The sequence below is a fragment of the Sporobolomyces salmoneus genome, assembly GCF_050403485.1.
Source record: "Sporobolomyces salmoneus JCM6883 DNA, S_salmoneus_JCM6883_v1_ctg13, whole genome shotgun sequence".
Lineage (NCBI taxonomy): Eukaryota > Fungi > Basidiomycota > Microbotryomycetes > Sporidiobolales > Sporidiobolaceae > Sporobolomyces > Sporobolomyces salmoneus.
Genome location: NW_027481150.1, coordinates 273,604 through 300,434, shown reverse-complemented (window position 1 = coordinate 300,434; position 26,831 = coordinate 273,604). Strand labels below are relative to the sequence as shown.

At 50.7% G+C, this 26,831-nt stretch overlaps 10 protein-coding genes across 10 annotated transcripts; 5 read left to right on the top strand and 5 right to left on the bottom strand.

Annotated features, from left to right (window-relative positions):
- Positions 1-643: 643 nt before the first annotated feature.
- Positions 644-2,627, top strand: JCM6883_000247 (uncharacterized protein; the record flags this gene model as incomplete). The annotated part of the gene is made up of 8 exons (XM_076630977.1): positions 644-716; positions 789-890; positions 963-1,390; positions 1,466-1,741; positions 1,847-1,993; positions 2,113-2,178; positions 2,291-2,362; positions 2,439-2,627. The coding sequence occupies 8 exons, from the start codon at positions 644-646 to the stop codon at positions 2,625-2,627; spliced, it is 1,353 nt and encodes a 450-aa protein (XP_076489117.1).
- A 633-nt stretch (positions 2,628-3,260) lies between these two features.
- On the top strand, positions 3,261-4,614 carry JCM6883_000246 (proteasome inhibitor PI31 family protein; the record flags this gene model as incomplete). Its single annotated transcript, XM_076630976.1, has 4 exons — positions 3,261-3,557; positions 3,618-4,274; positions 4,340-4,435; positions 4,504-4,614. The coding sequence occupies 4 exons, from the start codon at positions 3,261-3,263 to the stop codon at positions 4,612-4,614; spliced, it is 1,161 nt and encodes a 386-aa protein (XP_076489116.1).
- Positions 4,615-5,176: 562 nt separating this feature from the next.
- On the bottom strand, positions 5,177-6,789 carry JCM6883_000245 (uncharacterized protein; the record flags this gene model as incomplete). Its single annotated transcript, XM_076630975.1, has 5 exons — positions 5,177-5,556; positions 5,623-5,797; positions 5,864-5,964; positions 6,296-6,439; positions 6,585-6,789. The coding sequence occupies 5 exons, from the start codon at positions 6,787-6,789 to the stop codon at positions 5,177-5,179; spliced, it is 1,005 nt and encodes a 334-aa protein (XP_076489115.1).
- A 726-nt stretch (positions 6,790-7,515) lies between these two features.
- On the top strand, positions 7,516-10,247 carry ALG6 (dolichyl-P-Glc:Man(9)GlcNAc(2)-PP-dolichol alpha-1,3-glucosyltransferase; the record flags this gene model as incomplete). Its single annotated transcript, XM_076630974.1, has 7 exons — positions 7,516-8,194; positions 8,268-8,788; positions 8,855-8,919; positions 8,982-9,164; positions 9,222-9,797; positions 9,873-10,002; positions 10,068-10,247. 7 exons carry the CDS (start codon positions 7,516-7,518, stop codon positions 10,245-10,247), a joined length of 2,334 nt encoding a protein of 777 aa, XP_076489114.1.
- A 355-nt stretch (positions 10,248-10,602) lies between these two features.
- JCM6883_000243 (uncharacterized protein) lies at positions 10,603-11,485 on the bottom strand (the record flags this gene model as incomplete). The annotated part of the gene is made up of 6 exons (XM_076630973.1): positions 10,603-10,607; positions 10,678-10,807; positions 10,881-10,907; positions 10,978-11,077; positions 11,137-11,218; positions 11,302-11,485. The coding sequence occupies 6 exons, from the start codon at positions 11,483-11,485 to the stop codon at positions 10,603-10,605; spliced, it is 528 nt and encodes a 175-aa protein (XP_076489113.1).
- A 198-nt stretch (positions 11,486-11,683) lies between these two features.
- On the bottom strand, positions 11,684-13,967 carry JCM6883_000242 (uncharacterized protein; the record flags this gene model as incomplete). The annotated part of the gene is made up of 10 exons (XM_076630972.1): positions 11,684-11,795; positions 11,863-12,000; positions 12,061-12,157; positions 12,221-12,241; positions 12,304-12,563; positions 12,638-12,808; positions 12,897-13,114; positions 13,176-13,366; positions 13,430-13,480; positions 13,706-13,967. The coding sequence occupies 10 exons, from the start codon at positions 13,965-13,967 to the stop codon at positions 11,684-11,686; spliced, it is 1,521 nt and encodes a 506-aa protein (XP_076489112.1).
- Positions 13,968-14,249: 282 nt separating this feature from the next.
- JCM6883_000241 (urease accessory protein UreG) lies at positions 14,250-15,873 on the bottom strand (the record flags this gene model as incomplete). Its single annotated transcript, XM_076630971.1, has 12 exons — positions 14,250-14,423; positions 14,515-14,538; positions 14,608-14,664; positions 14,735-14,746; positions 14,812-14,840; positions 14,920-14,950; positions 15,019-15,085; positions 15,162-15,186; positions 15,255-15,353; positions 15,426-15,496; positions 15,584-15,662; positions 15,729-15,873. 12 exons carry the CDS (start codon positions 15,871-15,873, stop codon positions 14,250-14,252), a joined length of 813 nt encoding a protein of 270 aa, XP_076489111.1.
- A 127-nt stretch (positions 15,874-16,000) lies between these two features.
- On the top strand, positions 16,001-18,586 carry JCM6883_000240 (histidine phosphatase family protein; the record flags this gene model as incomplete). The annotated part of the gene is made up of 12 exons (XM_076630970.1): positions 16,001-16,288; positions 16,358-16,543; positions 16,754-16,775; positions 16,855-16,861; positions 16,932-17,000; positions 17,061-17,284; positions 17,346-17,420; positions 17,485-17,630; positions 17,692-17,815; positions 17,875-18,048; positions 18,115-18,453; positions 18,525-18,586. 12 exons carry the CDS (start codon positions 16,001-16,003, stop codon positions 18,584-18,586), a joined length of 1,716 nt encoding a protein of 571 aa, XP_076489110.1.
- Positions 18,587-19,385: 799 nt separating this feature from the next.
- JCM6883_000239 (uncharacterized protein) lies at positions 19,386-21,070 on the top strand (the record flags this gene model as incomplete). Its single annotated transcript, XM_076630969.1, has 4 exons — positions 19,386-19,432; positions 19,503-19,638; positions 19,706-19,797; positions 19,864-21,070. 4 exons carry the CDS (start codon positions 19,386-19,388, stop codon positions 21,068-21,070), a joined length of 1,482 nt encoding a protein of 493 aa, XP_076489109.1.
- Positions 21,071-21,688: 618 nt separating this feature from the next.
- On the bottom strand, positions 21,689-26,750 carry JCM6883_000238 (uncharacterized protein; the record flags this gene model as incomplete). Its single annotated transcript, XM_076630968.1, has 10 exons — positions 21,689-21,767; positions 21,834-21,961; positions 22,028-22,091; positions 22,148-22,297; positions 22,361-22,546; positions 22,608-23,726; positions 23,792-24,724; positions 24,785-25,013; positions 25,081-25,441; positions 25,506-26,750. 10 exons carry the CDS (start codon positions 26,748-26,750, stop codon positions 21,689-21,691), a joined length of 4,494 nt encoding a protein of 1,497 aa, XP_076489108.1.
- Between the last annotated feature and the right edge of the window lie 81 nt (positions 26,751-26,831).

Genomic DNA, 26,831 nt, shown 5'->3' with positions numbered 1-26,831 from the left:
GTAGTGCTCCATGAGACGCGCACTGGATAGGAGAGGTCGCCCTTTCGATTCTTTCGCTATGATATCGTTTCTGAATGGATCGCATCTCCTCAAGTCGGCGAGATCGACGTCGACCAAGCTATCGATCCAGTACATCATTGTCCTCAGTAGCTTGGGCCCAAACTGCTTGCAGAACAGAACCCAGCGCAAACGGAAGTTCGCCCAATCTTTGGTCTTCGAATCCAGTCTCACTCAGGAGTTCAGGAGGACTCGAGAAATGCTCTTGCCTGCACAATGTACCTTTCGGGCAAGCCCGTCACCGAGACCGATTAGTTAAGAGTGATGGATTAGGGAAGGAACCTGAAAAAAGAACTTTTGCGAAATGGTCCGTTTCCTCCTCACGCTCCATCTGCCTCCCCGTTCGAAGTCGAGGCTGATGAGCTGATTGGGGAAGTGAACAGGTTGAATGCAAGGTCGGAACCTCGTCGTTATCCGACTTTCACCGACTTGGGGACTGATTTGTCTGACGGAATCCGTTTGATCCAATTGACCGTTCATGTCTTCCCTTCCCCTCTTACTAGCCTTCTCCAAGGCAGAACAGCGTCTCTAAATTCTTCGATTGCTCGACGTAGAAGATGTAGCCGGGACCAACGGAGCGAGTATGATGAGAGGTAGACTGAACGAGAGGAGTTTGATGACTTATGTCGCTCAGTTCTTTCATGCGTTTAGTTCCAAAGGTGATCACACCTCTTTCTCACATCGACTCAAGTAGAAGGGCTGCTGATGTAGGAAGCGTGGTGGATTGACAGCTCAACAAGAATCGGAATCTCGAGTAATTTCCCATTTCGTCGAAAACATGTCTGAATTAATGCTCTCCGTTCATTCCTACGAACGTCGTCTCACCTCCGTATGTCCCCCGCCCTAGCTCCTCTACTCTCCCTCTCATCTCCGCTCACTGACTTCTTCCTCTCGTTTGGGTATAGTTACTTTCCTCGATTTCCGCCCACTTAGAAACCCTCCACGCTCTCCCCACTCCCTCTCAAACACCCTATCCAACCCTCCTAACCCTACTAGAATCCTTCTCCTCGAATTACTATACGACAACTCGGAGGACCTGAAGAAAGAAAAGCTCGAGCTCGAAGGGTTATTGGGGAGGATTCGGGAGAAATTGAAGACTTATGGATTGAGGGATTATACGCCGCCTGAGGGATTGAGAATGGTCGATCTTGGGAGTAAGTGGGACGAGTTGGAGAGGGGAGAGAAGAGACAGGTTGGGGGGTTGAGGAGAGAGGTTGAGAGGTTGAGAGCGGAGGCGAGAGGGAGGGTCCAGAGAGCGTTAAGGGAAACGGAGAGAGGGTTGGGGGAAGTGGAGAAGGAAATGGCGGAGATGAGAGTCGGTACGGCGCTAGAGGTGAGTCGAGATCCTGATCGCAAGCGCTTCTCTCCGCAAGTTGACAAGTTCCTTGTAATCCGTCCCTTCTCACAGGTTCAAATCGATCACCTCCGTTCACTCCAATCCACTCGATTCCCCCGCTTGAACGAGTTATTGACGAAGTTGGAAGAAGCGGAAACTCACTGTCGAAAGTACGATGTACCGATTCCGATCCTCCTTGCTTCCCCTTCCTCTTCATCCACAAAAACAACAGGAGGTAACGGGGAGGAAGACGAAGAAGTGATTATTCACTCACATGAAGGCTTGGCCTGGGAATCCGAACGACTTTCAGAGAATCTCAAGGCGAAGATTGCATTCCTCGAAAACCAAGTAGGTCTCCTGCCTTCCTTCTCCTTTCTCCTCTCCCTGTCCTTTTCTATTCTCGTCGAAGAGTATCTTGCTGACGTTCGGAATGAATCTGTTGTGTGAGAGTAGATCACAGCCCGGAAAAGTAGTTCCCTCAAACCCGAACAATTAGAAGAATTTGAATCCGCCTTCCGAGCGTTCGATAAAGATTCCCGAAATCGGTTAGAATTAGATGAGCTAGTTGGAGCGCTGGGGAGTCTGGGAGTGGCGGAAATCGTATGTCTCTCCCTTTCTCCATTCCTTGAATCTTCTTTCCTTCGAGCTCTTCGCGTGGCGTAGACTCGTTCCAAGAGAAAGAGAAGCTGATAAATGGGTTGAGATTACTGGCCATACAGAACCTCGAGGAAATACAACAGGATGAGAACGAGGAAGTCAGTTTTGAAGAGTTTATTCGATTCCTCGTAAGTTCCATCGCTTCCCGTCTCTTCTCTTCTCTTCCCTTCCGCCTCGTCGACGTTCTGTATCCGGAATCCTGATCCTGATGACCTCTTCTCGATTGATCGATCTGTATAGACCGCTCGTAACGAAGATCGTCTAACCGGCGAAAAGGTTCGATCCTGTTTCCGTTCCGTCGCTTCCGAAAAAGTACGTTTCCCCATCTCATCTCCCTCCTCCCTGTCTACGAAGTACTGACAACCTCGGCCAATGATCTACTCTGCAGGGCTACGTAACCGAATTAGACCTCACTCGACTCTCCCTCCCAACTTCCTCTCTACAATTCTTGAAACAACACATGCCTCAATCCCTCATACAAGTACCTATCAATGAGAACGCTGCAGCGGGAGAAGGTGGGACCAGGGAAGAGGTGGTGTTGGATTATGAAGAGTTTTTGAATCAATTCTTGGAGTGAAACACATTCTCCCTCTCTCGAGGGAACGAGGGAACGAGGGCGCAAGAGGGAGACAGGAAGAGGGGAGATGGAGCATAGACACTGGACTGGGTCGACTGGATTGTACTACTAATGGCTACTATTCGCATCGTTTGGATTTGGGTTCGCAGATTCGGGAAATCAATATCATTTTATCACTACTACCCTCTCATTCCTCTCAGGTGATACTTTGTCGCCGAGAGATCATTCCGTGCGTAGCTTGCGGCTGGACGGACCCGCCCGTTGTGTCGTTGGAAAGAACGGAGAGCGAGATCAGAGTTTGGATCGCTGCGAGAGTCTCCAACTGTCAAATTTCCCCGGAGGTCCGGACGAGACAAGAAGGATCGATAGCGAAGGACTGCAGTATAGTTTCAGCGCCCTTGCAAGTCTCAGAGATGCTTGCGCGAAGGGAACGAGGCGAAAAGAGATGAGAAAATCGAATCGACTTCTCTCTCTTCTACAACTACCCAAACCGCCTAGAAGTCTCTCCGACGAACTCGGCAGCTATCTAGCGATTTTGACTCATCAGCGCCAGCCTAGAACTCTCTATTTCGACCCCCACTTTCGTCATCATCTCTTCTTCTTCCCCTCTCCGTCTCCACTTCACCCTGCAGGATGTCGAGTGAACCACCCCTCTCGACTGATCGCCTTCTGTCCCTGTGCGAATCGCTCTCCCCCGCGGACAGTTCCCTCACTTCACTCCCTCAAGCTCTTCTCCTCCTCCTCCATTCAATCCATTCCTCTCTCTCATTCCGTCTAATCGATCCCTCACCCATTGAAGACAACAAGCTCCCCTCAGACTGGACCTCCTCAAGTGGTCTCAAATACAAACACGATCAATCCTCTCTCGAATTCTTCATTTCCGTCGTCGACCTCGGAGACAAACTTCTAATCGTCGGCAACGCTCTCAACGTGTGTCTCTCTCCCTCACTCCCTTTCTCTTCCAAGCTGACACACAAGGGAGTGAGATAGAATGCACGTTCGAGTTCATTCGAAGTAGTGAAATCTGATTATTTCTCCATTTCCTCCCTTCCTTCTCCTTCATCGCCTCTGTCCCCATCTGATCTCCCCACTAGACCGTTCTCGACCAGAACGAGGTTGGAGGATTTCATTATCCTTTATCGGTTGAACGTTTTACAGAAACTAGTACCAGGGTTGAGGAAAGAGGGTTACGAGGAACTCGATACAACTTCCTCTCCTGCGTCGGGAGGGAGTAGCGGACAGAGTGGTGGGAGATTAGCAGGGACGAGGGATTATTTACCTGATAGAGGAGGACCGGAGGGAGTTTATCCAGAACCTCGACCTCGAGGGGATGATCCTCTTCGAATTCCTGGATCTGGAGGCCGCGGAGGCGGAGGTAGACCGATCGGAGAAATAGGGAGGAACGATTTAGAGCCATTAGGTGGAATGGGAGGTACTTTCGGAGGAGGATTCGGTCGAGGAATCGGAGGATTCGATGGAGAAGGAGAAGGAGGTGGAATGTACATGGGACCTAATCATCCCTTATTCAGAGAAAGATTCGAAGGAGACCCAGGACTAGGAGAGGTTGGAAGGAGATGGGGTGGAGATGGGTTCTTACCACCAATTGGAGCGCCTCCTGGGGCGAGATTCGATCCGGTCGGGCCAGAGGTACGCTCGAGCTCTCGCAATTAGTCTCCGTGGAAATGGAACTGATCGGTTGGTTGAGTGCACAGAATGGAGCACCTGGATCGACGGGTCCAAGCGCGGGATTACCTCAGGGAGCGTTTGGAGGAGGAAGAGGAGGGAGACAGGTGCATCCTGATTTAGAGGTCAGTCGTCGTCTCGTCTCACAGAGGGAGTCTGTAGAGCGCAAACGACTGACACGTATTGAACGCAGCAACCGGGTCGACAAGGACCGAATTTCGGATCAGCATCAGGCTCGAGAGGAGGATTTGGACGAGGAGGCGGATTTGGAGGCGGAGGAGGGTTCGGGAACATGTTTGGTTGATCCTCGCAACGAGGATGTGTGAATATCGGAAGGAGAAGTCGCTACAAACGGATTCGTGCGGAGTTCTCCTGTAAATTTTTTTGGATTCGTTTCGTCTCCTTCCTCTTTTCACGACTTGTCTCTCCTGGTTTTGAGCGCCGCGAGACCGTGATGATCATTAATACTCGTCTCGACGTGCTTTACGCTCAAGTATCGCGATGAGAATGACAGTCAGGAAAGAATTTGGGCTTTCAAACGAAACGAAACGAAAACTACCTCTCTCATCGCCTGACTTCTGGCTCGCTTCCTTCTGATATTGTACGGTCAAAACAGAGTTCGAACGATGCTGAAAGGGGAAGAGAAAACGACTGGAAAGGAGGGGACAGTCGAAGTGGCCTTGAAGCGTTCGCCCTCTCCAAACTGACGACGACGAGACTGAAGAAAAGCAGAAAGGATATAGTATAGTTATTGTTATGACAACAAAGAAGAAGAATCGGAGAACGAAACAACGACATTCAATTAAAAACGTACAAGGTAAGAAGCAGAAGATCAAGAATCGATCATTTTGTGAAAGTTTCGGTTTTTATTTTACTTTCCTCCCTTCCTCATCGTAATCTTCCGGATGAGTTCTCCTCAACAACGTTTGCATAATCTTCTCATACACCAACAGTGTCACTGCGGAGGAAGGTACCGTTCTCAACAAGTTTACTCCCATTCCTCTATAAAAACCTTTCACTCCTTCCTCCCCTAAAATCCTTCGGAACGTCGGTAACAATCCTTCGAAGAGTGCGGGTTCGAGATGGGATTTTGAGGATTGGGATTGAGATTGGAGATGGTTCTTCTGAATTTGGAGTCGAGTTCGTAAGACTTCGTGAGGATAGGTAGCTACTGATGCGATCATTTTCGATACGGAAGAACAGAAGAGGATCGTCGAAGAGGGAATATCGGATCCATCAGGTGGTCCTGAACGTTCCTTATCGAACATCAGGTCCCTGTTCCAGAGGGAGATGCGAGATAGAGAGAACGTACGATAAAAAGTTTTAAATTGTTCATAAAGAGGGAATTGAACGGCTACGTGAGCGACCCCGAAAAGGGAGGGTAACATTCCTCGATAAAACGCTTTCGGACCTTCTTCGCGATAGATTCGTACGAGGGCATCGCCGGTATGTCGATATCGAGGGTCGGAAGAATTCGGTCGTTGAGTCTAAACGAACGAGACGGGGAAAGTCAGCGAGAGGAAGGAAGAAGGAGGAGGAGTGTGGAGACATACCATGAATCGAGTCTTGACTACCCAGAGAGGATTCGTAAGGATCGTACCAGACGCTCCAGCTGTCATTGCCGCCGTGATGTGAGAAATCGCATCATCTGAACCTAAACACCGACGAAAACGAAGAAATCTCTTGTCAGTTCCTCGTTCCCTTGTCATTCAGTCTCATTGTTCAATCGAATCAGGAGGAGCAGAGAAGAGAGTCGAGGAAGAGGGTAAAAGAGGAGGGGATCAGACGCCCCTTTCGGGAATTTTGTCTAGATTCATGAGCATCCATTGTTACTGGAAGGTTCGTCAGAGGTCTAAGGATACGTTTACACGTGAATGTTTGTAGTCATCAAGTCCCCCCCTCTAATGCCTTTTTCTCCTTCCTTCCTTCTCGCTTCCTCCAACTGATTCGATCGAAACAAGGGGGAGAGGATGGGAGAGACTTACCTCTTATCCGAGAGAGACGACCTTTGACTTGATCGTAAACGAAGAAGTAGATTGCCCAAGTAGGTAAATAACCAATGATCGTAGGTCCTAAACCTCTATACAATCCTCGAAACCCATCGTGAGTCCAAATTTGAGTGAATGTTCCTATTCATCATCGATTATCGAGTGTCGAGTTGGAGTGAAGTGAGAAGAGAGAAGAGAAGAGGTGAAAAAAGTCAGTCGCTGTTTTTTTTTCACCCTCTCCTCAAAAAACCTCAATTCCTAATGAGATTAGAAGAAGAGAACTAACCTATTAATCCACTAGTCCTCCCCTTTCCCTCCTTGACGGCCCCACCAGCCTGTAATTTAGTCTTGATCACATCCAAAGGACACGTAACTACCGAAGTGACCAATCCAGCTCCGGCACCGGCCAACATTGATTCGGCACCTTTGAACCAATGCGCCGATTTGAACCGCGTGTGGTGAGGATCTCGGTCAGAGATCGTTATCCGCATCGGAGAGAGGGTCGTAATCTTGAAACGAGGGCTAAGGTGAATGAGAGAGGGAGGAGGGAACTGCGAACGCAGTGAGAGGAAGGATGGGGGAAAAGAGCGAGAGAGAAGCGAGGGGGGAACCGGACTAGATAAAGTCGGCAGCGTGTATCAGTCTATTGTAACGCGTGGGCAAGTCGATTAGTGAGATGGAGATAAATTGACGTACCCGACTCGAAGACACGGAATCAAAGAGAGAGAAAGGGGACGGGGGAGAAGGGGGGATATGGTATAGATACGAGAGAGAGGTGGCACTGTCTATCGACTATGTGACTAGATCAAAGAGATCTGCGAAGACAGGCGAGGAGGGAGGGGAGAAACGGACCACGCGAAATTCTCGAAGTCGTCGAACGAATCGCGGAGAATACCTCTCTCGTCTTCCTATAACTCCGACAGCGACTTTGACGTGAACTCCGAATACTCAGGTCCAAGTAAACGGATCCCGGCCAGAGCGGAAGTAGATCTCGACGGTAGAATTTCTTCGGCTACCTCGACTCCGAAACCATTCGTCCTTTACTCCCGACGCACACACGCAGAGATCCGTCCTAGACCGTGGATCTCGAGGAGCAAGCTCTCACTCATCTGCCTAGGCCCCGTCCCCTCGCGCCGTCTCCCTCTTCGACCTTTCTTCCCCACTACCTCTCTCTTCCTCTCTCCCCCCTTCCCCCAGGTGCCCGAAACTAGATAACGATGTCACGTATCTCCTCCGCCTCCCAGTCTGCACGCCGTCGACTCCCCTCCACAACAAGTTACCAACCTCTCTCGTTCGACGGTCCCTCAACTTCTTCCCAAGCTCCTCCTGCTTTTCCAGATAACTACGACTCGGGTAGCGGATTCAGATCGAGATTATCCACGACGGAAAGGAGGGAAAGAGGTTCAACACCAGGAGGTGGGGGATCAAACACATCGAGTCGTAGACAGCAAACAGAACTCGAACGAGAAAGAGGACCTCCCTCTGGGTTCTCTACCTCTTCACGCAGTAGACGCCATCAAGGACAGTCAGGAGAAAGAAGAGGAGGGTATGGATCTGGATGGGAATCTACCGCGGCGGCTAGTGAGAGTGGAATGAGTGGATTCTCAGTTTTATCCGCTTTCCCCACGTCTCACGGGAAGCATCGACATCCGTATGATTTGGAGGAGAAAAGACGACGTAGAGAGAAGAGGAGGGCTGAGAAAGAGAGTAGGAGATTGTTTCAGGGAGAAGAGAGGATCGAGGAGAAAGAAACGGAGAGGGAAGATCCGACGGATTCACCATTGAGAAGAAGCGTGAAATGGATGCTATCGAGTGGATCAACGAGGAAGACGGTCTTGATCTGGGTAGCGGTTGTCGTGGTGGTTAAATGGATAATTGGGTTAGGAGGGTATTCCGGTACGTTCTCCTTTCCCTCCTCCTCCCTTTCCCTTGAGCGCCGTTCTGACAATCGAGGTGGAGAGATTGGTAGGGTACAAAACTCCACCTTTGAGGGGTGATTTCGAAGCCCAACGACACTGGATCTCCCTCACTTCTTCTTCCCTTTCCTCCCTCTCCTCTATCTCCCTCCCATTCACTTCCCTCTCCCTTCCCTTCTATCACCCTCTCTCGATCTCAAATACGACAGCGGTGCCAATAGGGGAATGGTACTCGCACGATTTGAGTTATTGGGGGTTAGATTATCCTCCTTTAACGGCATATCATTCTTTCCTACTCGGTTTCATCGCTCGTCTTTCCCCTTCTACGGCTCAATACGTTACGTTGAGGCCGAACTCTGAGAATGGGACGAAGGAGGAATTGGAAAGATGGGAAGAAGGGATGAGGGAACTGGAAGAGGGGGAAGGGTTGAAGAATTGGATGAGAGGGACGGTCATTGCGGGAGACGTCGTGTTGTGGATGAGCGCGGTGGCGTGGTATTGCTTGAAGAACTTTGGGAGTGACTCAGCAGCAAGCGGGAGTAGGAAATCGAACGAGAAAGCGGTCAGGAGAACCGTAAGCACGACTTCCTGGAGTCACTCTTAAAGCAGAAGACTAACGATAAATTGTTGTCACGATCAGCTCGTGGCGGCTTTGACGATCGTCTTTCAACCCGCTTTGATCCTGATAGATTCCGGTCACTTCCAGTACGTTTCCTATCTCCCTTCTCTCCCTTCTTCTGTGACTGACTCCCTTCCCTCGACGATAGATACAACTCAATCATGCTGGCCTTGACCCTCTGGTCAATTAACGCTTTCCAATCGGGCCACGATCTCGTCGGTTCGATCCTTTTCGTCGCTAGTCTCGGATTCAAGCAAATGGCTCTCTATTATGCACCCGGAGTGTTCGCTTACCTTCTAGGGAAGTGTCTATGGTTAGGCGGTCGAAACGGGTGCGCTACATTCTTTCTCTCTCCCGTTCTTTCGCTGACATTGAGCTCGATCCGCAGTCTGAATCTTTTCCTCCATCTCGGACTCACCGTCACTCTCTCCTTCCTCCTTCTCTTCCTTCCCTTCCTCTCACCCTTTCCCACCGCCCCTTTCCAAGCCCTGCATCGGATCTTCCCCTTCGCTCGAGGGTTGTTTGAAGACAAAGTCGCGAATTTTTGGTGCACTCTCAACGTTCTCATCAAACTACGAACCCTCGCGAGTGTCGAAACTTTGGCGAGGTTGAGTTTGGGGTTGACCGGGTTGGCGGTCGTACCGAGTACGGTAGGGGTCGTTTGGATCTCGTACAGACTCGGTCGTAACTCCTCCTCCGCCTCCTCTGGCTCGACGAAGAAGGACGATTCGACCTCGACACTCGTGAGGAAAGATACGAACGATCCAGCTCCGACAAGTCATCTACTCCCTCATTTACTCCTCACTTCTTCACTTTCGTTCTTCTTGTTCTCGTTTCAAGTACACGAAAAATCGATCCTCTTACCTTTGATGCCTCTTACTCTTCTGATGGGTGGGAGGGAGAAAGGTTATGGGAGGTTGGATTGGGAATGGGGAGTATTATTGAATAACGTTGCTATTTTCTCGTGCGTTCCTCCTCTACCCTACCTCTCTCTTGCGTGTCGCAGGAAACTGATGTCGGGAGGCTGGAACGATACCAGGATGTATCCCTTGTTAAAAAAAGACGGTTTAACCATTCAATATTTCATCCTGACCCTCTTCTGGAACTTCCTCATCGGTTACAATCCTTTCCGACTCCGTTCAGGCTCATTCGTCAAACTACTCTCTCTCGTTCGTTCCTCTTCTCTCCTCCCATTTCCCCCCTTTTTTGCTAACTCTCCTTCTTTCTGATTCAGACCGCCTACGCTTTGATCCTCACCCTTCACGTCCTCGAATGGATAACAACCCCTCCACCTCACTTGCCTGATCTCTTCCCTGTCTTGAACCTGACGTTGAGCGCGGGAGTCTTTGGGTTGGGTTGGTTGTGGGGAGGGAAGAGGTTGGCTCAGGAAAGTTGGGCGATTGGTGGGTTCTGAGTAGACTCTGAAGGCGAGAGGGATGCAGGAGGAGAGGACCGAGGTTGGAGTGCTTGAGGAAGAAATCTAAAATGTGAATTGGCTCAACGAAAGGTCTGCGAGCTGATGAGGGCTTGCGCACGATATCGTTTCGTGTCATCGAGAGATGAAAACCTTTCGAAGCGAGAACCACGAGCCGGTATAGCTCAGGTCTACATTTCAGCATGAAGCGATTTTGCAAGGCGTGGATTCTCTCGTGGAACGAACGGATTCGTAAGTGTGTACTTCTTTCTTTGGCACAGACTTGATTTCCTTCTGTACTTCTGAACTTCTGATCTTCTACTAAGCACTAGCGACCATATTCCTACTCTTCCGCTTAGACTGATCCATTCCCGCTATCAAAGTCAGCTCAACATCTTCGACTGCACACGAGAAAACGTTGAAAACTGACCAATCGTAAGCTTGACGGGAACGTTGCCTTTGATCGCGCGACTGTAGGGGCACATATCATGCGCTCCTTCGACGAGTTTCTGGATTTGTTCAGACGAGAGTCCGATCGATTCGAGGGGTTGCTTGTGGATCTATCGCAAGAAGTTCGATCTGGATCAGTTTTTTCGGGGGCAACCTCGATGGATAAAGCGGAGTCCGTCTTACCCTGAGTTCGACGGAAAGGTGGAATCCCTGTCGTGAACAGAAGAATCAGTTTGAAGCGTCGAAAACGTGCGAAGAAACGAGAATGAAAACGACTCACGGGAACATCCGTTTTCCCAATCGAAACATATCCATCAACCCTCGTATCTTTCGGTAAAGGTTTAGCTCCCTTGTTCTGGTTCCCATGTACGGCATTCAGCCTGAGCCCCGAGTCGATGGGTCAGTCTGCGAAAACTCGAGGAGAGGTTACGAGACTCACGCGGAAAGGTAACAAGCGGCGTAACCGGCTCCGAAGAGCTCTTCGGGGTTGTGAGTGTTGGGCTTTCCGGATCCACCCATCTCTATCACGGTTCAGAACGAAGGAGAGTCAGCGCTTTCAGGAAGTGGGGAGAAACCATGTCCAAAGGAGGGGATTGCATCGAACCTTTGGGCATCGCTAGGTCGAGCTTCAAGCCAGTATCTTCGTTGGAAGCTACTCCAGCTGCTCGAGAGCCCGAGGCGGTCGAGCGTGCCGTGTAGAGAGTTTCTTTGAGGCCAGTCGAAGCGTGACGGACTGAGGTACGGGGTGCGAGAGAGCGGGCAGTACGGAGGATGGTGTTGCGGAGCATGGTGAATGAGAGGTGAAGTGGTGAAAAGAAGAGAGAAAGAGCTGTGATTCTCGCATCATCGTTTCCACCTATTTTTCGCTGTGAAGCTCTCTGATACAAGTATATGGCCTCTAGTGTCGTGACATCTAGGCGAGCTCGGCGAAAAATCCGTAGAGAACTGGGAATAAGTTCTATAATATACATTTTCTCTCGAAGTGTCTACTTCTCTTCTCTCGCCGCTTGTCGCCGCTTCCTGATCTCCAGAATCTTCGGGGCTGATACAAGCGCGCACGACAGCGTCGACAAAGCAGCCGCATAGAAAATTGCAGGTCTATCTCGAAGAGAATCGTCAGCGAAAAGGTCGAAACTTGCGGTCAGGAAGTGTGAGAGAACCGTACCTAAACGCTTCAATTCCACCTTTTGGACCTTCAGCAGTTTGTGCTCGTACGAGCATTCCCGCGAGAGGTGAACCGAAAAGGTACGCAGGGGTCCAAGCCGTGAGGAGGAGGGTGAAAACGAGGGTGAGTCGGGTTGATCTTGACGGCGAAAGATCCTGGGTCAGCTCGGAAACCTGGGACTCATCGACTCGAACGCACCCGAATAGAGAAGAAACGACGCCGGGGATGAGGGAGAAGAACCCTCCAGCCGCGACTCCATTAACGACGGCGAATACGGCAAGCGCTGGGATCGTCGCTGGACAGCGCGGATCATGTTCAGCTACGAGTCTCTTTCGAGGATAGACGAGAAATCACTGACTCGAGAACGGCCAAATAAACCCTGTCAGGAAACGAAGGCGATCAGACAACATTTGCGTGTGAAGAATCGCACATCTGGCTCACACATGGTGATCGAAACACTTCCCAAACACACAATGAGAGAGTTAAGAGACCCCAATTTGGCGTCGGCGAAGATTCCAAAGACGATTCGACCGATCGCGGATGCGAGATTGTACCCAGCGAGAACGTAGGAAGAAGTCGATTTGCTGAGACCGATAGAGGTACCGTAAAGGGGTAAGAAGAAGGGAGGAACGAAGAGGGGAAAGATTCCGACGGAAGTGCCGAGGAGGAGGAAACAAAAGGAAGGGTCCTTGAAGAGGTTGCTGATCGTGAAAAAGGGTTAGATCTCAATTTTTGACTGTGAGCATGTTGAACGGGCACGACAGATAGGACTCACAAGTCAAAGATCTTGGCTCCGCTTCTGAACGGCTGACGAGGAAGTCGCGACTGGATTATGAGTGCTGCAGGGAGCGAGACCGACGTGAGTATGAGAGCGTATGCTCTCAATGTCCATGCGATGCTGAGATGTTTGAGTAACTGTCCAAGGGCTAGGGAAAGAACCGCTCCACTGTGAGCATCATTCCGGAGTGTCAGCATCTAGAAGTATCAGCTGAAAACTGGAAAGTCTACACGCTGCAAGGGGAAAAGAGGCTAACCCGATACCTCCTCCACTATACGCGATCCCGGTGGCGACGTTCCGTCTCTTGAGGAAGTAAGAAGAAGGGAGAGTAGCGCTTGCGAAGAATAGCAATGCCTCTCCCATCCCGAAGAGAACTCCCTCTGTCAGCGCCAAACCGATCAACGAATGGGTGCAGAAGCTTCCCAGCAGAGGCCCTAGTCCAAGTAGGAGAGAACCAACTACGGCGCATCTCCGCTGAAGTGAACAATTTAGCTACCAGCTCTTCTCTCGGGCGAAGTTAGGAGGAAAAACTTACTGCACCGTAGTGGGCGATCAACCTCCCAACAAGCACTGCGAAGACCGCTTGGACAGTGGCTTGGCTACTTCCGATCCAAGTCAATTGACTTGCTGTCCCTACTCCAGCCGAAAAGAGAGCATCCGATAACACTCCGAAGGAATAGATCCCTCCGACTCCGGTTGCGAACAGCACGGCTCTTTGAAACGACACTGGGTCAGCACGACTGCAATCTTTACTTTAACGAATCAGTCGCGGGGAGGATAGTAACGTACCGGCTGCGACTTGGATCCACGCTTGAGCGTCTTCGGGGTAAGATTCGAACTCTATCGGAACCAGGCAAAAGGTCAGCAAGAGGAGCAGAAGAATGTTACTTGATCGCCCGCAGACCATCTGAGGGCCTCGGCTGTTGGCAAGAGTTGGAGACGGGTCGATGGAGAGGGGGAAAGAGTCAGCGGGACAAGGTGGGACCCTTTCTCCTCGCGCTAGGAAACGCCAGACCCACAGATCACTCCAATCCCCTCTCTTGAAATAATGGTAGCTAGACTCACGCTCTTTATTGACTGGCGGTACCGTATCTTCGAGATTTTGATGAGATTCAGAGTCGACCGTTTTGACTGATTCGACGAGACGGGGACTTCTCTGTGTGGGATTGGTCGACAGTGTATCGAGTTCTATATCGTTTTGCGTCATTTGACGGAGGAAAGAATGAGATGAGGAGGAGGGAGAGGGAAAGAGAGAGTTGATTCGAGTTTGGTGATCCGCGTGGGTCGAAGAGTTTGACTCTTTCGAGGCTCGAAAGGGGCATCTCATACTCTCGAAGGTTGCTGAGCTCTTAGGTGCTCAGCTGGCCGATGTGTGACGGGCGAGACGACGTTACCGAGCAGTTTTCGTTTCTTTGCAATTGAGCTGTTCTCGTTTGCAACTAAAGTAACTCAGATTTCAAGCTCCGCTCTGTATCAGAGTCCAACCAGCCAGTCTCGTACAGACGCCTGATCTCAGGTCGCTCCGGCTCCCTTTGAGGCCCAGGGTAAGTTGCGAACGACATTTTCCATTTTCACAGATATCCTTGATCGTATCCTTATATACTCCAGTCTATCTACTCCTACCAGTAGCGTTTTTCCAAGCCCCCTTGATCAATTCCGCAACTCCCTCGACTCCTTCACCACGTTTGACACTCGTGAAGAGGGTAGGTCCGTGATCTCGCATCTTGTCGGCGTCGCGCTTCATCACTTCGAGTGAGGCTCCGACGTATTCGGCGATATCGATCTAGAGGGATCGAATAAGTAGCAGCGTAAGTAGAAGTCCTGCTGGCTCGAGGCAGAATATAATGAGGAACAGAAAAGAGGGAAGTGCTCACTTTGTTCACGACGAGGAGATCAGACTGACGGGACGAAGGAGGAAGATGTTCAGTATCTGTGCAGTCTCAAGAGGAAAGAGCAAAACCGCTTACTTGAGAGATACCGGGTCCACCTTTACGAGGGATTTTGTCTCCTCCCGAAACATCGATCTGTCAAGCAAAGTGTGCATTGAGTCAGCGGCCTCTCCCGGCATCGAGTCGGAGTGTATCCGATACGCACGACGTAGATGATCTGGTGGTAAGAAGCAAGCGCGTCAGCTTGAAAAGAGCGCACACAAAAGCAAAGGAGCAACTCACGTAGTCTGCCAATTCTCGAGAATAGTTTGCTATAAGTCGACAACGATATGATCAGTACATCTTGTCACAAAGGTCGTCCGGGAGAGACAGAGGATGGTCGCAACTAACCTGCCAAGTTATCTCCTCCGGATTCGACAAACTATCGCGACAGCACCTCCAAGAATCAGCTCACACTCTGAGGAGAGGCTGGCTCTTGTCGATACTCACGAGAAGGTCACAGTTGTAAGTAGCTTGAAGATCTTCGAGAGCTCCCATATTCGCACTAATATCTTCCCTGATTTACGTTTCGACATACCCTCACCGCCATTAGTTCTCGCTGCATGAGCCGCGTGAGAGGAGTTGGAGCGTACCGAATAGCAGCATGAGGACATCCACCTGTCGATTCACGTCGACGAGTTTTTCAGTCATAGCGCGGAGAAAGCGGAAAATTGAGTTGAACTGACCAGTTTCAATAGCCCTGATCCTCCCTGGATCCGATAGAGCTTGGTTGCGAATCAAGAACTCCTGATCTTCTTTCGTGAAGATATCGTTCGTGACGACAGCTGTGCGTCGGCACGAGACAAGATCAGTTTTCATTTTTCTCGGTTCGAACTGAAGGTTCGCTCTCGACGCACCGATGTTGTGAGTATCTCGGAAGTATCGACACAGAGCAAGAGTCAAGGCAGTCTTTCCAGATCCGACGGGTCTACAGGCGAGAGAGAAGCGGGAAGAAGAGCGAGAAAGAAGTTCAACCCACTTTCACTATGTAAAAGAGAATCAGACGAGAACGTACCCTCCGATACCGATTGTGAATCCACGTTCATCCCAGTTCCTCTGTGAATAATCCGGTAGATCCCGCTCAGCGAATTTACCTGAAGCCCTCAAGTTGCTTATCTCGTCAGCTTTCTACACACGCGATAAGCAGACTTAAGGCTGACCTGGATGTTCCATGAGTTCGTGAGTGTGTCCATGTTCTTGTGCACCGTGATCGTGAGAGTGTCCGCCCGAGGGAGAATGAGAATGGTCGTGGTGGGGAGGCGCCGAGGAGAGGGAAGGAGCGGGAATAAATTGAGCGGTAGGCATGATTACTGAACCTTATCTAGGTCGGTTCCGAGTGAGTTGAGCTGAGATCAAAGTGAAAGGAGAGAGGGAGAGCTTCGAGCGCGCGAATGTCCAAGCGAATCGTTTCTTCTATCTCTAACCTCGAAAGATGCCTCGCAAATCGGATGAAGATTCAGAAGAAGTAGATTCGAGCGCACCACTCTTACCTCAACCCGTCTCTACCCCTTCAAACAAATCTCCCGAACTCGCTTCTCCTTCATCTACGAATCTTCCTTTCTCCTTTAAATGGTATCACCCAGTACTAGGAGCGGCTACGATCGTACTCCTATGGACTGCAATCTCCGTGTCTGGTATCAACGGAAGCACTAGTCTCGAAAGTTTGAAGGAGGATCCGAAATGGCCGAGGTTCCCTGAATACCGAGGTCCAACTCCTACTGTCAGTCAATCACTTGCGGGAATCTGGTAATGACCAAGACTCACGATTTGCTGAGTTGATTGTCGGCAGGGTTCCGAAGCACTCGCGGCTCAAACTTCGTACCCCTCGAATTACGATTCTTCGCCTCTCAACCCACCTCTACCGACAGAAGAGTTCAACATTTTGCATTATTTGGGTAATTTGAGTCCGTGGAGAACGGTGAATCATGGTTTGAAGGGAACGGCGCAAGTTCCACTCGGGTGCAGTGTCGAACAGGTCAGTTTGCATTTCTCTCGCGAAGCATAATTTGAAGACAGGCTATCGGCTTTGGCTGGACAACGTTAAGGATTAGAGTGGGGGCGCTTGGAAGTCAGCCTGAGTAGCGGAATCGGCGGGAGCTGGAGTTTAGACATTATTTTGAAGGAGACCATCTCGCCGACAAACGAAAACTCGAACATCCGCTGATCTACTTCTTGTTCCCCTCAGGTTCAACTGCTACATCGTCACGGTAAGCTATCTTCAATCTGTTGGCATTGAAGCCGATTGCTTGAGCTCATGTTTGTCGATTCGTTCGTCGGATTTTGCAGGCGCGAGGTGAATCTCGGTTTCTTCTCGTCTCCGTCGCATGTCTCGGGAGCTCATTCGTCTCTCAAATCGCTCGCAGGTATCCAACGACTGGATCTGGAACTGAAAGTTTCGCACGCAAAGTTTCGGAAGCAGACCACTTCAAAGCGTGAGCTCTCGTGCCCTCTTTCTTCCTCCTCCTTCGCGACTCATTCCGCTCGTCGTACAGATCCGGGAACCTCTCCTTTCTCAACGACTGGACGTATAAGCTCGGCGCTGAGTTGTTAACTCCATTCGGTCGAGAAGAACTCTTCAACCTCGGAGTCAGTTTCCGGGTCAAGTACGGACATCTACTCGAGACTGGAACGAACAAGAAGTTACCCGTTTTTCGAACGGAATCGCAAGATCGAATGTTGAATTCTGCGAAAAACTTTGCGGCGGGTTTCTTTGGTTGTGAGCTTCTCTGCCGTTTGATTCGGTCTGGATAGTTACTGACGAGGACTTTGGTGTGTAGTCCCATTCGAGGAACAGTATCATCAACTCGTGACGATCGAATGGCCAGGGTTTAACAACACGCTCTCTCCTTACAGTAAGCTTCACTCTGTTCCTTTCCTGCTTTTCGTTGATTTCGCTCATCTTCTGCCTCGCCTTAGTGACTTGCCCGAACGCTGGCAGCCCCAAGTTGAATCACGGTCACGCTGATATGAACACCTGGATCAATCTCTACCTCAACGAAGCTGCTCAACGAATTCAGAAACAAGTCGAAGGAATCGAGATTACGCCTCGAGATGCTTTCAACGTTGGTCTCCATTCCTTCTCGTTTGTGCTCTGTGACTTACCATCGAAGTCGTTGTACATAGATGCAATTGCTGTGCGCATACGAGCTCGTCGCCCTTGGAGGTTCAGAATTCTGCCCCCTGTTCACTGAAGATGAATTCCGAGGATTCGAATACGCTCACGATCTCCAGTTCTACGGAGCCTACTGTAAGTCTCGTCTCTCTTGGTACGTACAGACGAATGCTGACTCGTAAGATCGTCTCTAGCTTATGGACAGCCTGCGCAAGTCGCGATGGCGAAAGGTTGGGTTCAAGAATGGCTTGCACGAACTCTTCGCCAACCCATCACCGAATTCAACTCGACGACGAATTCGACCTTGCACAGCTCGAAGTATTTCCCTCTCGATCAGAATCTTTACGTCGACGCGACTCATGATACCGGTACGTTTCTCTCGCGTTCTGGCTCTCTCTCTCGACTTTGACTGACTCCCTCCTTATAATGGCTAGTCATTTCGGCTGCGATCACGGCTTTGAACTTTTCCCATTTCGCTCAATCTGGTCCTCTTCCCAACGATCACATTCCATCCGACCTCTCTTTCGTCACTTCTTCGATCGCTCCGTTTTCCTCGAACTTGCATTCCCAAATCCTCAATTGTCCTTCGCATCCCCTCATCCCAATGGGAAAGAAGGATACGAGATTCGTGAGATGGATTTTGAACGACGGAATCGTCCCAATTTCGAACATGGAAGGATGTGAGGAGAATGAGGATGGAATGTGCTACCTAGAAGCTTATCTTCCCGCGTTGCAAAAGTGGATTGAAAGTGTGGATTACGAGTTTGATTGCTGTAAGTAACTCTGACGCTCTTCACTTTATATGACTCGGTTTTGACTGACGACGTTCGCTCTCGCTTTCCAGACGGTGATTACGAGGTACCTTCTGAACCGATTCTAGATGGGAGGTCACCTCGTCATCAGTAAATAGACACTAGAAACGTCGTGTTCAATGTTGTAAAGTATTGCTCGACTTTGCCCCCCAACCTTTCACATCCTATCTAGTGCTGAGGGAGGAAGTTGGGGACGTGGAGGATGAGGAGGAGATAACGAGCGGGATCGACGTCCGACGAACGTGACTTTTCTTCTTTCGGGGAGTTTTTCGTCCCCATTCCTTCGCGCGAGCCGAAGTCTCCGATTGCCAGCTCGGGTCTCGTCATCTTCTCCGGTCGCTACTACACAGCACGATGACGGCAAAGAGTCACGAAAGCTGTTCAGTCTAGAAGGAAGTGAGGGAATTGTGCAGCAGGTCGGTCCAAACTCGAGTCGAGCACTTTGTGGTATCGTTCATCAAATTATCATCGAAGAACCTGATCTGCAGTCGGCTGTCGTGGAAAACGATGGAAAAGGTCAAAAACGCCGCGGTTAGCGCTGGTTGCTTGGCTGGTTGAGTCCGAACGAAGTCAACTTCGTGACAGAGTTCTGGACTCGAAGCTTATAAAGGTTGATTCAGAGCCCGAGAAAAAGTTGTAAACCAAGTCCGAAGTTTCGAAAAGAAGAGGAAGAAGTGCCTTTTCTCGAGGAAACACGGTCATCCCGTCGTCATTCTTCCCTTCTCTCCTTCACGTTCTTTCAACAGATAAACCACAGAGCAGACCAAAACGACCCTAGCTAGACCTCCCTCAAAGCAAAAGACTCCTCGAACAAGCCTCAAGCCTACTTGAGCTCCTCGAACCTCAGTCAACGAAAACTCTTCTCCAACTACATCAACCTCTTCTCAATGAACATGCTCGAAAGACCTCCGAGAAGCCAATTCCTCAAGAAGCTTCACTCGTGAGCTTTCCCTCCTCTTCTTTTTTCTCAACTTTCTATCCGAATGCTCATCTCTCTCCCTCTCTTGTAGCCTGCTTGAACGCCCTACGGACCCGTCGGCGCTGAGATGGGCCTCAGAAACTACTTTCGAGATTGCGATTCAAGAGGATATCGCTATCGCTGCTCTTCGACCGGAGTTCGATTTTCGCAGTCTCGGTTCTTTCGTTGTGCGTTCTCTTCGCTTCTGTTGTCTTCCTTCTTACCTCTGAGCTAACACATTCTCTTCAAAAACAGCGTCAACTGTCGTACTACAACTTCAAGCGTCTATCGGATCGTCGTCGATCTTCGGAAAGAGGAACTGAGAAGAGAGGCTTTATTCGTTTCACGTAAGCTCGACTCTCTCCCAGACCCCTCACAATAGGCTGAGACTGACGACCAGAGTACCCCACTAGGCATCAATCGGGTTGGTTCAGTCGCGGAGACGCTTCGCAAATCTCTCGCATCACTCGTCGACCTCGCACCCAACGAACTCGACGTTCTTCGACCACCTCTTTCGTCTCGAACCTTTCGGCAGCAGAGTCTGAAGAGCGTGAAGGAGGCACCTTCTCGGCCTTTGCGTGGGCTCCCTCGACTTCTTCGACGAATCCAACTTTGACTTCGAACGGCGACTTCCCAAATCAAGGTGCAGGAGAGTCGTCAGAATCATTATCGACGAGATCCCAAGCGTTCCCTACCTTCACCCCAGTCCCTGGAGCTCGACCGAGTGGCGACTTCGCCGTAAAATGGAGGAACTACTCTCCCGCGACGGCCGGCTTTATGAACCCAGCTCGAGACTCTGCCGCGGCCGAACGTCAACGCCGGGCGAGTACGCCCGTCCTCGACTACCCCACGGCGTCTACAATTGAACAACGTCGCGGAGGAGGAGGACAACAAGCACGAATGATCGATTGTTCCGGTTCCACACCTCTTTCTCACGCTCCTCTTCCTTCGAGTCTCGGTGGCGATCGTCCTCCAATGCACCGAGCGAACTACTCAACGAACTCGATCCCAACCTTCTCTCGTCTTACTGAGATACACCAATTCCATCAAACGTATTCTCGACCAGAAGAGGAGGAGGAATTCGAAGAAGAGAAAGAACAAGAAGTTCAACAACACGCTTTCCGCGAGTACCCGACTCCTTCGTTCGATCCTTCGACGAACGTCTTCTTCACCCAGCCTACTTTTGTTCCGCCTGCTCCTCGAGGCGCGACGAACCTTCCGAGCGTTCCTCGCACCGGTCAAGTGAAACACTTCTTGCCCGAGCTCAAATCCGATCCCGTCTACTACTCGCCTCATCACGACCACGAAGGGATCTCCCCGACAGCGACTCTACCCTCCCCAGTCGATCACACGAGCCCGATGGGATTCCCTTCTCCTCGACTCTCGCCACCTCAAGAAGTTCCTCCTCTACAAGCTTCTTACGTCTCTCTTCCTCCTCAATCTCCCCCGACTTACTTCCAACACTACTCGAACCTCGAGTACACGAATCATGTTCAAGCTCGTCAACCTCGCCAATTCGAACATCAATCGAATGAAGCACAGCAACAAGGTTATTTCGAGTATCAACAACACGGTGCTTCGAGTTTCGCTCCGATCCTCTGGAGCCCTGAGATGTCCTGAGTCGTAGCTCGTTCCTCCTCACCCATACCCCGTTTGCCGCCCAGTTACAGCTTTCCTTCCCTTTCGTTCTTCACAAAAAACTTCACTTTCCTCTCGTACCCCTTCACATCTCCTAATCTTCTCCCTTTGTCATCCTCTTGAGCTCTTCTTGTTCCCATTTCGCATTTACTCGTTCTCCTCTCCCTTCCTCTACCTTCTTGTACGGGGTTCATTCCTCCCTCCTGTCTCCACTTGTTCTCTGCAACGCCTCTCTATCTCTCTCTATTTTCGGAATGTTTGTATCTTCGTTCTTGTTCGCTTGTTGGTTTGTGCTTCGTTTTTGGTTGTTTACTTCGCACGGCGAATCTCTCGCTAGCTTTTGTTTCTTGTCTTTCACCCTAGTTTTACCGGAATGTCACACATATATTTGTTCACCTCTCTCACTTCCTTTTGCGTCAAACGCTTGAGTCGAATGAGAGAAAGAGAGAAATGGTTGCAAATGGTAGAGGAGAGCAATGCGACAAGGTTTGCGAGGGTAAATGTGGTTGTACGACAGCAGAGGGAAAAGACGGGAAAATAGTGAAGAGCAGAGGGATCGAGAGGACTCTGTACAGTGGGTCAGGAGAGGAGGAGGGGAGATCATTCGAGAAGAATACCGAGCTCTTCTCGTCTCATTTTCGCGAGTTCGGCTTTACTCATCGTTCGACCTACACTCATTCTACTCCGACACGACGAGTCAGTACGTCACAGCTAGAACGCGTCAAGACGAGAGACGGTGACCTACTGAGCGAGATCCATTTTACGTCGCTGGATTTTGAGCATATTCGCTTCGATCGACTGTTTCATGATGAATCGAACGGTTTGCACGGGCATCGTTTGACCGAGACGGTAAATTCGATCAACGGCTTGGTTCTATGGAGGATGCAAGAGAAAGGTCAGTCAAATGGAAAGAAGAATGAGGAAAGGGAAGAATCGCACTTCGACAGCGGGATTCCAGAAAGGTTCCATGAGGTAGACTCGTCGTCCAGCGGTGAGATTGAGGCTATAGAAGAGTCGTGTCAGTAAACAATCGACAGATAGAACGAGCCAGATACTTACCCAACACCACCAGCTCGAAGAGAGACGAGCAAAACTTCGCATTTCGGGTCGATCTTGAAGGCTTCCATCGCATCGTTTCGTTGATCACGGTTCATCGATCCATCAAGTCGACGATGAGCGATGTGTTCCGCATCGAGAGCGTCGCTCAATCTGCGAGTCAAGAAGAACAATCAGTTTCAAGCTTCGACGAGTGAGATTACGCGAAAAGCTTACCGATCGAGCAAGGCAGTCCATTGCGAGAAGACAACCGACTTGACGATCTCGCCCGTGATAGGCTGTAGACCGATCGTCTGCATCGGCGGGTGTTCTTGACCTTCGAGAGGTTTGAGAGCGTCGGGATCGTAATTCGGCGATGAAGGGTTCGCTTGCGAGAACGGGAGGAGATCGAGTAGTAGAGCCCTAGTGGATCATCGAACGGATCAGCAGGGAACGACGTTAGAGCGAAAGAGAATCTGCTCACCTCGTTTTTGTGCTATGCTCGAACAATCTCGTCGCCTTCTTCTTTCCTTTCTGCTTCTTGTCCTCGGCGATCTGTTGATCAAGAGCCTGCTCCAGAGATCGTTGAAGTTCCTTCGCTCCAATCTCGACCGCATCGAGAGCCGGGACGAGTTCGGTTCGACAAGTCGTGCACGCCGCCGTATCGTCTCCCGTCACCTGCGGCCAAGCCGCACAGACTTTCGACTTGAAGCATTCGTGACAGAAGATGTGTTGACATTTCGTGACGACGGTCGAAGGGCTTTCGGAGGTGCAGGTGTTTGAAGGAGTCTCGTCTTCCGAATTGTTCGCAGTTGAAGGTCCGGCAGAGGCGACGGCGGAGGCGTTCTTGCGTGCCTTTTTACTCGGTCGTTTCGGTTTCACGTCCTCCTCCTGGTCGAGATCGTTCGCGCTCGACTGATTCTCGATACTCGAGAGAACGATTCCACATTCACCGCATTCTCCTCCTCCAACATCAGCCAACAAGGCGAGAAGTTGGACGGCTCGAGGTTTACTGATCCCGTGCTGTTGAATGTTCGAAGAGAGGTCACCGGCGGCGGCGGATCGATCCTCCGATTCTTGCAAGAGGGCAGGATGAACGCAAATTTGTCGAAGTTTGAGTAGTTCTTGCAAAATCGTGCAGTAGTTCTTTCCAACCGAGTCCGTCTTTTCGAGTTGAGCGAATTCGTGCTTGTAGCGAGTGTGCCGACTCGCGTAGAATGCGGATTCGGTCGGGTTGAATTCGAGTTCGATGAGTTTGTTGTCGATCGGAGGAAGGGAGAGGATCGGTTTGCCGTTGTCGTCTTTCGTGTCCTTCGTTCGACGCAAGGTGAGGTGACGCATAATGACCTTGAGTCGTTCCGTTCCGAGGTTCTCGTTGATCTGAGATTCTCCTCCGTCGCCAGCTTTGTCGGTTTTGATCAAAGTTCCGATGTGTTGGTTCCAAACTGCACGCTCCGTAAACGGCTCGAGACGAATGAACTTGATGAGTGAGAAGATATCGTTGAGGTTGTTCTGTAGCGGTGTACCGGAGAGACAGATTCGTCGAGAAGTCGAAAGATCGCATGCGGCTTTCGCTTGAATCGTCTTGTGTTCTTTGATGATGCTGAACGAAGCGCGATATAGCGATGTGAGTCGAGACATCGAGTAGGAAGGAGATGGGAAACTCACTGAGCTTCGTCGAGAACGACTCGATACCATTGCACCGCTTGAAGAGGACTGATTCCAGTCCCTTCGCATCGCTTCCTCTTCCTCTTCGGTTTCGGCTTCTCTTCCTCCTCTTGCGGCTTCTCGAGAAGTTCTCCGTTCGGACCGAATCCATAGATGACTTGGATTCCGTTCTCTTGTTCTTCTCGTTCCAGTCGAGCTCGCTGTTTCAACCTCGTTTCATCCTCCTCCTTCTTGTCGAGAACCTTGACTTGCTTCGAGTATTCGCTACCGAGAGTCGAGAACGTAGTGAGAACAACGTCGTGATCGGCCAGAGTGTGTGGATCACTCGTTCGAGTCGCTCCGTGGTAGACGTAAATCGAAAGAGCTTTCTTCTTTTCCTTCTTGTCGGCTTTTGACGGAGGTGGAGGAGGAGAGAACTCTCGCTTCATCGACTCTTCGCTACCTTCCCTCTTGAGTCCCAGCTTCTCTACCACTTTAAGGTCTTCTTCGGCGTCGGCATCGATTTCGTAGAGTTTCCCACCTTCGTCATCCTCGACGGCCCTCGTATGCTCCTCGAACTGACACTCCCAATTCTGAATTGTCGAGAGTGGACAGATGATCAAAGTCGCCCTCGATCGACACTCGATGAGCCTGTACCGGTCGTCGATCGCTTCCTCCTTTTTCTTCTCCCTCTTCTCCTGCGCTTTCTTTTGTTTCCCAGTCTGAGTCGGAGCCGTTGTTGTCGGTCTCGGAGCGCCGTAGAGGTTCCCTGTGAACTCGCTTGCAGGAAGTGATTGACCGTTCTTCGTAGTCGGGAGAGCGTCGAGTCGAGAATCGTGTTTGTCTTTCGAGGGTCGTGCTTGTGCCCAGTTGCGAGCGTCGGGGAGAGTCGTGCAGACAAGAGAGATGACGACGATCGTTTTTCCGAGTCCCATATCGTCTGCGAGAATAGCTCTGTTCGTGAAAGAAGAATCAGACAAGGTTCGAAACGAGAAAAGGGAAGAAGAGACTTACCCTCGAGCTTGGGGTGGAGGACGAGTTCCGCTGATCTGAAGATCAGTGACGACGCTCTGCCAAGCGACACACCTTCCGTAGGTATCGTTGACTCGTTGCCAAAGCGAAACCATCAAGGGTTTTCCTCCTGCTGGATCTTGAGCGGGGATTTCGATTTCTTTCTCGCGATCGAGCAGGAACGACAGGGCTTGCTTCTGATGAGGGTACAGCTTTGTCGACACAACCGGCGCTATGGGATGACGACCTCGGGGTGAGCACATTGGACCATGCGGAAGGGGAGGAGGGTGAATACGTACGAGGAGTGACTTGATCCAGATCGGTTCCGCTCGTCAAACTGTGAAAGACTTGCTCGACTTGTTGTCTCTGCACATCGACTTGTTTCCCGTTCTTGCACGCATCGAGCGCTCCCACCGCTCCGTCGGTTCCGGTCAATCCTTTTCTCAACTTCTCGAATCGACGAGCTGCGTCTGCCGAGTGTGCACCCGCTCGAGGCGTGTTGTGAGGGTTCGCGTATCGATAATTGCTGTGATGGGCGGGATTGTAGACGGGAGGATGACCGAGATATCGAGGAGGATCTGCTCGTTCGAGCGCGTCGGCGATCTGAGGAACGTGACGAGGTCGAGCGAAGAAGAGTAATCGCAATCTGAGATTGTAAGGCTACGTACGAACGGCGATTTAGCGCGCGTAGTGTCAAGATCGAGCCGAGAAAGAGAGAACTGACCTGAGTTTGACCCTCTCGAATCACCTCCGCTTCACAATGCAATATGCATTGATTCTCCTTGTCCTTCCTGAATCCAGTTCCACTCCATCCATCTCCCAACATAGGTCCCAGCAGAGTTCCGACATTCTGATCGACGAATCCAAACATTTCGATCTTTGCCGGCGTGAACAACCTCAACATCTCCCTCTGCCTTCCATGCAGGTCCATCAACTTCTCCCCTCTCCTGATGTGAACCGGTAGTGGGAGTTGATAAGCGATTCGATCCTTTTTGTACTCTGATTGAGCTTTTGCGAGATCGGCGAGTCCCCAAGGTTTTCCGTCGGGTGCTTTCTCGGGAACGGGTCGAGGGGGGAGGATCTCTTCGGCTTGATTCATGATGAGAGCGAAGGTTTCGATTTGACCGATACAGACTGGAGGAGGTTCCTGAACAATCACGTCGTCGTCCGAATTCGATTCGTTCGTGAGATCGACCATCTCTCGTGCTTTGCCTTTCGATGACGACGGTGTGGCGTAAGTAGTTGGGTTCGTTTTCTGAGGTTGTTGTGTAGGTGCAGTAGAGGAGGAAGAGGAAGGGGATGATCCGGAAGCGATTCTGTTCGCTTGTTCTTGGTAGTGATTTCTCGAGGTTCCGGGTTGATTCGAGGCGTCGAGGGATGTTGTAGAGTAAGGGATGTAGGCAGAGGGAGTTCTCGCGTTCAGACCGGAAGAAATGACGGGAACTCGACCAAAAGCTGCCACTCCTGACAAACTCGAAGTCGAGGGGGAAGCGGAAGAGGGGAGAGCCTGTCTGACGCCGTTCGCTTGAGGTTTCGACTGGCTCATCGGGGCGTATTTCGCGAATCCAGACGAGGTTGATGAGGAGGGTTGTTGAGAGGAGGAAGGGGTCAATCGACTTGTCGGCACTCCAACTAATCCATTCCCTATTCCGTTCGGACTCTGTCCGATTCTTCCGTTCCTCCCTCGAGACCCTCGAGTCGTTCCCGATTGATTCCCATTCGGGTGACCTCGACCATTTCCAATCGCCTCGCTTCCGCTCGATATTCCTCCCACTCTGCCCAGTGTTGCACCATTACTACCTCCTGGAGTCCCTGGCGGTGAATCTTCCGTAAGATCGAGAGTGTCTGGTTGAGGAGGCTGTGTGAAAGATCGGGATTGATGAACTGTTGTTGTCGTCGCAGATTGAGGAGCTGGTCGAGCTTCTAGTACCGGTGTATCATCTTCTTGAAAGCCGTTCGCAAATTCCATCGTCGGTGAAGACGGGTGGAGAAGGGAGAAGACGGCGAAGAGAGCAGCTCGGATTTATAATCGAAATCGTGAAATCGTAAT